The 9,891-nt window shown below is 54.2% G+C and overlaps 1 protein-coding gene across 1 annotated transcript; it reads right to left on the bottom strand.

Moving 5' to 3' along the window:
* Positions 1-347: 347 nt before the first annotated feature.
* Positions 348-7,487, bottom strand: JR316_0001446 (Cyclin-U4-3; the record flags this gene model as incomplete). Its single annotated transcript, XM_047887250.1, has 4 exons — positions 348-2,651; positions 2,765-4,484; positions 4,568-6,113; positions 6,431-7,487. 4 exons carry the CDS (start codon positions 7,485-7,487, stop codon positions 348-350), a joined length of 6,627 nt encoding a protein of 2,208 aa, XP_047754996.1.
* Positions 7,488-9,891: the final 2,404 nt, after the last annotated feature.

The raw sequence follows: 9,891 nt of genomic DNA, 5'->3' as shown, positions 1-9,891 counted from the left end.
CGGGGGTAGTTGGAATGTGGAATGTGTGTGGGATGTGGGCGAATGCAACGAGACATGACAAAAAAAACGAAAAGAAATGCGCATGGACGTGGACGTGGATGTGGACGTGGATGGATGTGGATGTGGTATCATCGTTGAACCGAACCGAACCAAAAAAAAAAAAAAAACGAATAAGTAAAAACGTAAAAACGCAAAAACGAAAAGAAAAAAGAGATAGTCTGTTCTGTGCTGGTACTGTGCTCATTCATCTTCATCTTCATCATCATCAATAATCAACAATCTTCATCTTCAATAACCTTCATCATCGTCAACAACATGAAAACATGAAAACCCATAACATCAACCCCTCATACTCTGACATCATAAACGCGCTGCGGCGACGAATACTGCGACTGCGACGAATACTGCGAGTGCGAGTGCGAGTGCGAAGCATACGCATGCTGACCCTGACTCTGGCTCTGAGTCTGAGTCGAATACCCCTGCTGATACCCATACGCCTCCGGCTCCGAAGCATGCGGCGGCGCACGAACAGGCGCAGGCGCAGGCGGCGCACGAACAGGCGTAGGCGGCGCACGAACAGGCGCAGGAGGCGACGCCCCACTAAACGTACTATACGACACAGGCGACGAATACTGCGACTGCGACTGCGTGGTACCATAATACCCCGTACCCGCACCCGCACCCGAGCCTGGACAGGTATACGGCGTCGAATTCGCACTCACACTCACACTGGAGCTTAGAGTGTTGTTAGATGCGGACGCGGACACAGACCCAGGCACAGAGGACGGATGTGCGGATGATGTCGATGGAGGCGTTGCGTAGCCGTAGCCGTAGCCGTACCCGTATCCATACCCTCCTCCTCCTCCGCCGCCGCCGGTGCCGCTGCTGCTGTACGCGTTGTTGTACGTAGACCCAGCGCCAGACCCAGACGCATACGTCGAACCATACACATATCCCGACCCTGTCCCGCTCGCAGGCGCATACCCAGCACCACCACCACCACCAGCACCACTACCACTACTGCTCGCAGCATAGTTCGCCGTCAAACCCGAACTCGAACTCGGATGCCCAACACCAACACCAACACCACCATGCGCAGCAGCCACCGAATGATGATGATGATGATGATGAGGAAGAGGAAGAGGAGGCGGTGGAGGGGCAGCATAAACCGCACACCCCCCACCAGGCGTAAACGCAACATTCACACCAGGCGGACCCGCATTCGCAAAGGGCGCCGCTTCGACGTGGCCGTGCTGCGCGTAGCTGTGGCTGTGGCTGTGGCTGTGGCTGTGTCGATGGTACGACGACGATGTTGACGACGACGACGGCGGGGGCGGGGGCGGCAACGATGAGGAGGACGAGGAGGATGAGGATATTGAGGATAACGAAGATGTAGGCGGAGGCGTGCGCGGTCTATACATCCCCGCCGACGCCGACGCCGAGGCGGGTGTGACAGTCGCAGTGGACGAGATGGACGATACGGACGCTTGCGTGTTGAGCGTCTTCGTCTTTGTCTTTGTCTTGGTCTTGGTCTTGGCTTTCATCAACTGCGTCTGCGTCTGGCCCTTGGCAGAGGAAGAAGGGAACCGCCGTAAAATCGTCACGGGCGATCCATCATACTCCATCTCCTCGTCCTCGTCCTCACCCTCATCGCCATCCTCATCCTCATCCCGATCGCCATCGTCAGAGGAAGAGGAAGAAGAGGAAGAGCCCTCGCTCTCGCTCTCATTATCGTTATCGCCGCGCAACGACTCAGCTTCAGCTTCCATCTCCTCCTCCACGTCCACGTCCACATAAGAACTCGCAGGCGCAGGCGGGCGCGCCCACACATCATCTCTGAAATGCGGCAGCGGGCCCACCGCTTGTCCTTGCTGCTGCTGCTGTCCTTGCTGATGCTGCTGCTGCTGATGATGATGATGCACAAGCACCCCACCAACAGGCGACACCGCCGCCGACGAAACATACACAGGCGCAGGCGGCGGCGGCGGCGCGTTCATATCCGCATACGAAGCCCACGAATACGCAGCGGTATACGGTGCCGGGTGGTGATACCGCAAACGCGCCTTGCGCTGCGTGTGCGCGTACGAGTGTCCGTGTCCGTGCGTGTGTCCGTGTCCGTGTGTGTGTCCGTGCGTATGCGAGTGCGAGTGCGAATGCGAGTGGTTATGTGTGTGGTGGGCGTGGGTGGGGGTGTGGCTGTGACTGTGAGAGTGCGACCCGTACTGATTATGCTCCTGTGCATACTGCACGCGACGCGCTTCAGCTTCTTCCAGCGCAGCCTCCTCGCGCTCCCGTGCGCGCCTCTCCCTCTCCCTCTCCCTCTCCCTCTCCCTCTCATGCTCATACTCCTCGCGCTCACGCTCTCTATCCAAATCTCTCTCCCTCTCATACTCCCTCTCATACTCCCTCTCTCTCATCCTTTCCCTCTCACGCTCCCTCTCACGCTCCCTCTCCTCAGCATCCGCATACGCCTGCTCCTGCTCCTCCGAAAGCATACTATCCTGCCTCACCTCCCCAGCCCCCGCAGACGCAGACGCAGGGGTAGGCGACGGCGCCGCAGAATTACACGCCGAATGCACATGGCTCGCATACCCATACTCGTACTCCTGCTGCTTAACGGGCGAGCATGCGAGTGCGTAGAAGTAGAGCGGCTGTATTTGTATTTGTTTTTGTTTTTTCGGGGGTGTAGTGTAGAGTGTAGAACAGAGATGGTTAGCGAATGTCCACATCCAAAAAAAATGTGAAGAAGAAGAAAGAGACTAACCTGCCCACGCCCCCTGCGCTCATCATCCGCAACATTATACGAATACGCCGTCGAGAGCTGCGGCAGCGCGTTCACATTGACAGGTACTTGCGCCTGCTGCGAACGACGCACCGCCGGGCCCTTAACTTGCGAACTGCCCTGCACAGGAACAGAACCATGCACCTGACCCATCAAAGGCGACACACCCCCACTCCCAATCGACATCCTCTCAAAGCTCGAGAGCGCGAGCCCATCAAGCGGGCTTACTCCCTGTCCGTGTGAGTGGGGTAGGGAACCAGAACCAGAACCAGAACCAGAACCAGAACCACCAACAACCTTCTTAGAAGGAACATGCGCGAACCCCGCGCTCGTAGGCGAGAACGCAGCTTCTGCCGTGCGTTTCGCTGCGCCTGACGCCGTCGCCGTCGCCGTCGTATTCACTACATTGCCATTTGTAACGTTCACTGTCGGCGCTGCAGTTGCAGATAATGCAGACAACGACGTCGTCGACGCAGACGAACCAAACGACGCCGTATTCGTATTAATCGTCAGCCCACTCGCATATGATCCATGATGTCCATAGACATAAGACCGAGGCGCAGGCGAAGGCGACGAGTACGCCGAATGCGATCCTGAGCTCATCATGGACGCCGTCGTGGATGTGGACGTCGTCGTTGTACCAGGATACACCGCATACGCTTGCGCCTGGGTCTGAGGCTGGGGTTGAACATGCGGGATATGGAACGCGGCCACACCCGAACTCGTCGTCGTCTGCACAGGACCAGGAGCAGGCGCAGGCGCAGGACCAGGCTGTCCAAACACCGGCGGCGCATACCCTGAACCCAAACCCGCACCCGACGAAGAGGAAGACAAAGAAGAGGAGGAAGGCACAGCGCGGCGCAACGTAGGCGAGCTCGAGCGCGCGCGGTGCATCGTCGGTCGTCCCCCGTTCGTGTATCCGTTTCCGTTTCCGTATCCGTATCCGGTGCACCCGTTCGCGCTGTTGTTGGCGGCGGTGTTGGTGGAGGAGGAGGTGGTGTTGGAGGAGGTGGTGTTGTTGCTATAAGGGATTTTGTAGTAGTTGCTGCTGCTGCTGCTGGTGCTGCCACCAGCGCTAGTGTACTGGGCGTTGGCGTTGGCGTTGGCGGAGTAAACCCCAGCCCCAGCGCCATAGCTCGCATTCGACACCTGACTCGCACCTACACCCGCCGCGTACCCATACTCTTGCGCATAATGATACCCCTGCGCCGGCCCCGGCGGCGGCGGCGGCGGATGCTTCGCCACCACCGCATTCGCATTCGCATTCGCATTGCTGTTGCTGTTGCTACCGCTACCACTCGCAAGCGCAGCAGAAGTATACGCGCGCACCGGCTCGCGCGCATACCCCCTCTCCCTCTCCCTCTCCCTCTCTCTTCCATACTCTCTCTCCCTCTCCCTCGCATACCCCCTCTCCCTCTCCCCATGCGCATGCGCATACCCATACCTCGCACCCACCCCCCTCCCTCTCTCCCCCCTCTCCCCTCTCCTCCCCCCACCCGACCCCGAAACCGCCCCCCACCTCCTACAATCTCTCTCCTTCGCCAAAACCAGCCCTTTCAAAAGATTCAACCACCCTTCATACGTCGCTTTATCCACGTACAGGTTAAAATCCACCCCAGTGAGAAATTCGCGTTCCATGCGGTTGATCTCGTCCAGCTCGATGCCTGATACCTCTGACCATGTTTTGTTGGTGTAGGTGTTACTAGCGAATTCCATTTATCAATAAACCACCAAAAAAAAAAAAAAAAAGAGAGAGCAAAAGAGACCAAAAAAAACCCAACTCACTCATCCAAAAACTTATTCCCCATCATCAACCCAGCAACCGCAATCCTAAACTCACTCCCCCTCTGCGCAGGCGTCCACCGGTTCTTCTCCTTCAACCTATAAATATAATGCAGACTCAGCACAATGACGCTCTGCGAGACTTGCGTTGTTTCGAGCAGCTTTTGCATGAATTGGATGAAGGTGGGGGTGGCGACGAGTTGCAGGGTTGAAGGGGCTGTTGTTGGGGGGCGTGCGGGTGGTGCGGGGGGGTGGGCTTGGGTGGGGGCGGCGGCGGCGGCGGCGGGGGTGATGTGGGCGGGTTGGGTGGATGAGGAGGTGGTGTGGGCGGAGTGTAACGACGAGCGTTTGATACTAGGCAAAGACGACGCCGCAGACGACACGGACGTCGCAGGCGACTCTACACCGTTGCCTCTTCCTCTTCCCCTCCCCCTCCCCCTCCCTCTTCCTTTCCCTCTGCCACTTCCCGTTCTCCTTCCACTCATACCATCCATATCCACATCCCCATCCTCCATATCTCCCTCCACATCCACATCCTCTCCATCCACATCCCCCTCCTCCTCCTCATCATCATCAACATCCATCCCTTCCTCACTCGCACTACTCCCCTCACTCCCACTCGCACTCTTATCCTCCCCCAAAACCTCCGCCTCCCTCTTATCCTCCACCTTCTTGCTCATACCAGACCCAGATGTAGTTACAGCAGTCACAACAGGCACAGGAGGCGGCGCAGCGAACCACAAATAACATATCATCTCACACGTCTTCTCAGCTATAAACCGCCCCGAGCGCGTGCGCGACGCGTCCAGCCAGTCGATTATCACCGGCTGCTGCTGCTGCTGGTGCTGAGCTGACGGCGGTTGGTGCGAGGGCTGAGGCTGAGGCTGGATGGACTGTTGCGGATGTTGTTGGGGTTGGTGCTGGGGTTGGGGTTGTGGCTGCTGCTGCTGAGTTGACGGCGGTTGGTGCGAGGGTTGAGGTTGATGATGGGGTTGCAACTGCTGCTGCTGCTGCTGAGGGTGTTGGGTGGACTGAGAGGGCGGCGGCGGCGGCGGCGGAGGCGGCGCGCTATTTTGTTGTTGATGCTGATAATGCTGATGCTGATGCGCCTGCGCCTGTATCTCACCCACAGGTCCAGGTCCAGGTCCAGGTCCAGGTCCAGGTCCAGGTCCAGGTCCAGGCTGCGGCGCGGGATGATGATACCCATGCTGCTGGTGCTGCTGGTGTTGCGATTGTTGATACACCACCGCATTCTGCTGCTGGTACGTCCCACCACTCGAAGCCTGCGCCTGCGAATGCGAATAAAAAACATCCCCTTCGCCCGACGCGACGCGCGGTAACTGCGCCTGCTGCTGAGCCGACCTAGCCGACCTAGTTTGCTGCTGCTGCTGCTGGCTCCGCTGTTGCTGTTGTGGTTGTGATTGTTGGGATGGCTGTTGTGGTTGTGGTTGTCGGGAAGGTGGTTGTTGAGAAGGCGCAGGTGCCGGTGCAGGCGCAGGCGCAGGCAAGCGCGCAGCGTGCGCATGGGGTACGTCGTCTGGCGGAGTAACTGCTTGGATGACAAAGGACGTGTTAGCAATACGCACAAAAAAAAAACAAAAAAAAAGCATAGACAGATCAATAAAACACCAAAAAGATGAAGAAAAAGATGAAAAAAAAGATGACGAAAAAAAGAGAAAAAGAAAAAAAAAAACCTTGCAAGATAAAAAAAAATTCGAGTACTTGAAAAAATCCAGTACAAGTACAAGTACAAGAAAGAAAAAAAAGACAAGGCAAAGCAAAAGAAAAAAAGAACACAGCAACAACAACAACAACAACAACAACAACAACAACAACAACAAAAAAAAAAAAACGAAGAAGACTTACGAGGTGGTAAACTGGTGCTCGGGTACGTCAAACCCTGACTCTGACTCTGACTCTGGCTCTGGGTTGGCGCATTCATCGGCGCATACGTCTGGTTCTGCTGGTTCTGCTGGTTCTGCTGGTTTTGCAGAGTCTGCTGCTGCTGCTGGTGCTGGTGCTGGTGCTGTTGTTGTAGCTGCTGTTGCTGATTCTGCTGGTGTTGTTGTTGGTTATGCTGCTGATTCTGGTGCGGCTGCAGTTGCGGCTGCTGCTGGTGTTGTTGTTGATTCTGTAAATTCTGCAGCTGACTCTGCTGCTGCTGACCCTGCTGCTGTGGCTGATAATTTTGATGATACTGCGAATACGACTGCATATGCGGGGCACCAGACGCAGACGCAGACGTAGAGTGTGTAGGAGGGGGCGGCGGCGGCGGAGGGAGGTGCCGCTCGAGGTGGGCTATAGGCGGTAACGTCGTCGTCGTCGTCGTCGTCGTTGAAGGCGGAGGGGCATGCGTATGCGTATGTGGGTGTGAATATGTGGGGAGGGTACTATGAGACGCCTGCTGCTGCTGAGGACCAGACGTATGTGATGAAGGATGCGAGTGCGAAGGATGGTACGCCACGGCCACGCGGTGCGCGAAGCTCGTCGACATCGGCGGGGTAAGCGGGAGTGGCGGGTTGGGCGCTAGCCCTGGACCTGCACCTGCACCTGAACCTGAACCTGTATTTGAGGTGGAGGCGGAGGTGGTGCGCCATGATGTATGCGCGGAGGCGGGGTGTGAGGAAGATGAGGAGGCGGGGGCGGAGGTGGTGGATGTAGATGTAGATGTAGATGTAGAGGCTGACGAGTAGCTCCCGCTATACTGCGAACTCGAGCTTCCACTTGAGCTTGCGCTCCCACTCGAACTCGACCCCGACCCCGACCCAGAAGCGTAACTCGAAGGATGCACAGCGTAGCTCGAGCTCGAGCTCGAGCTCGCACCGCTAGTGTACGGCAGCGCCATTCCAACACCCAAACCGATACTCATGCCCATGCCCATACCACCGTACGCCGGGCCACCTGCAGATGCGGTGTGCGCCATAGTCCCGTGTTCCGTGTTTCGTCTCAAGAATCAAGAATCAAAGGTGTCTTTTCAAGTCCTAATCCCGGTGTCTCGTCTCGTCTCGTCTCGTCTCAGCTTAGCCTTGACTCGTTCCGTTCCGTCGTTCGTCAATGTAGGTAGGCAGGTAGGTAGGGTAGGTAGGTAGGAGTCAAAGTGCGCCAGTCTGTGTTCTGCAATTAGGATGGATAGCGACGGTGTATATATGCGTGCGTGCGGTCGTGGTCAAATGTGCCTACGAGCGCGTCGTTCGTCGTGCGTCGGCGTCGTGTATAGATGTTAGTTGTTGGTGGTGGTGGTGGGTGTGGTGGTGAACAGCCAAACGAACTCGGACGGAATTATGTGCGTGTGCGTGGATAGGATAGAGCAAACCACTCTCTATGCAACAACAAGCAAAAGACAGAAAAAAAAAAGGAGCGATAAGTAAGAAAGTTAAGTATGTACGTATGTATGTATGTATGCAATGGACAGGTTCAGGTCAGGTCTGCTCTCGGACACTATCAATATGGATACCGATACGGATTTGGATTCGATAGATCGCGCAAAAAAATTAAGAGAAAAAGAATATTTAAATTTACCGGTCCCCTTGAAAAAAAGCGATATGACGGAAATGGATATGGATGGAATGGGGAGACGGGACGGGACGAATATGGATGTCACCTCTTTCAGGTCTCACACCCACCCAACAGAATGGCTGGGGGCTGGGGGCCAACTCACGGCGGACGGCGCGGGTTAACTAACGCATGCATGCACGGCACTCGCTTCTCGATTCGATTCGGTTTCGATCTCACTTTACTCTATCCTATAACTATAACTATTCCGAGATCAGATGTGTTGTGCTGTGCTGTGCACTTCACATAAAAGGAAAGTCGCAAATGGAAAAATGGAAATGGAAATGGAAATGCAAATGCAAAATGGAAATATGAGTGGAATGGGAATGGGAATGGGATTGAGATGGGGGTGAGAGCGGCACGGGAATAGGAATAGGCACACACTATTACAATTTACAAAACAGAAATTACATAATAATAATTAATATAATATAATAATAGTTTCGTGAATCGGTGACGTAGAACTTGGTTCGCAGTTCATGGTTCGCGGTTCGTTGATACGTGATGTGATACAACGATTGATGAATTGATATATAGCATACACGAACATCCATATACCCATTCGTACAGCAAGATTGATCGGTGGTTTATCCGGATCCGGATATGTGATTGGCATCAAATATCAAATGATCAACCAGAAGAGAGAAGGAGGCGGCGGGTCGAATTAGAATGGGATCATGATTACGCATTGAATTGAATTGAATGCAATTGAATTACGCGCGAATTCAATATTCAATTTTTAGCCACCCCCCCAACCGCAACCGAACCCCCTTTCCTTTCGCTGATGATGTTATTTTCGGTAATGTATTTGTAATACTTTATTTATTTATTTATTTCCGTTCGTGCAAATGCAAGTTTTGACTGCGTCCGCTTCCACTTCCCTCCCCTTTCAAATCAAACATCCACATACACATTAATAATATCAATAACCATCCCCATCCTCACATTTCCTGGTTCCATCACTTCATCACTTCACTTCCCCTTCAGTGCCTTGTTCCTTTGCCTTCCTTCTGTGTCTGGTGTCTATCTCTGTTTCAATCTGTGTCTCTGCACATACAACATACGGAACACAGAGTATAGAATACAATATAATAAAAAATCCAAATGATGCTTATAATATAATAAAATAACATTATACAACCCGACTCACCGACGAGTCACCGTCCACCGCACCTCCGACCCTGAACTTAGCAGACAAGTACGCGCATCACACACCGCTCCGCTCCGTCGCTCCGCAGTGCATACCACGGCTCTTTCCCCTGATGCGTGCTTACATCTTCTGCCCCGGAATGCATTCAACGTTGCCTGACCATAACTTCCGGAATACCCCTAGCCCCCTATACTATTCGTATGAAATCCCGTGATATGGTAAATGGAAACACGTGTCCCACCAGCGCGGCGCCGCGCGTCTTAGTACGTGACGTGAACGTCGTGAAGACAATCAGGCTGCAAGACGCGTCTGCAAGACCTAGGTAATTTGTAAAGCCTGAGTATGATCAAACCTCGCAGATTCCAAGTCGGGTGCTTACTATGCACTATGCACTATGCAAGCACGCACGCACGCACGCACGTACCGCTACACCTTGACTATCAATGCAGATACAGATGCTGACGCACGAGCACTTGACACGCTGATCTGATGTATCATCCAGGGTCTTACTTTTGCTTTACTTTACTTTACTTTACTTTACTTTATACAAGATGATATTCAAGTTTATGCGCCTACTAACTACTATACCGTGATCATGATACAGACAGACTCTGAGTTCTGAGCT

This window comes from Psilocybe cubensis, chromosome 1, assembly GCF_017499595.1.
Source record: "Psilocybe cubensis strain MGC-MH-2018 chromosome 1, whole genome shotgun sequence".
NCBI classification, from domain to species: domain Eukaryota; kingdom Fungi; phylum Basidiomycota; class Agaricomycetes; order Agaricales; family Agrocybaceae; genus Psilocybe; species Psilocybe cubensis.
Note: the sequence above shows the minus strand (reverse complement) of the source record. Positions and strands in the feature narration are given on the sequence as shown.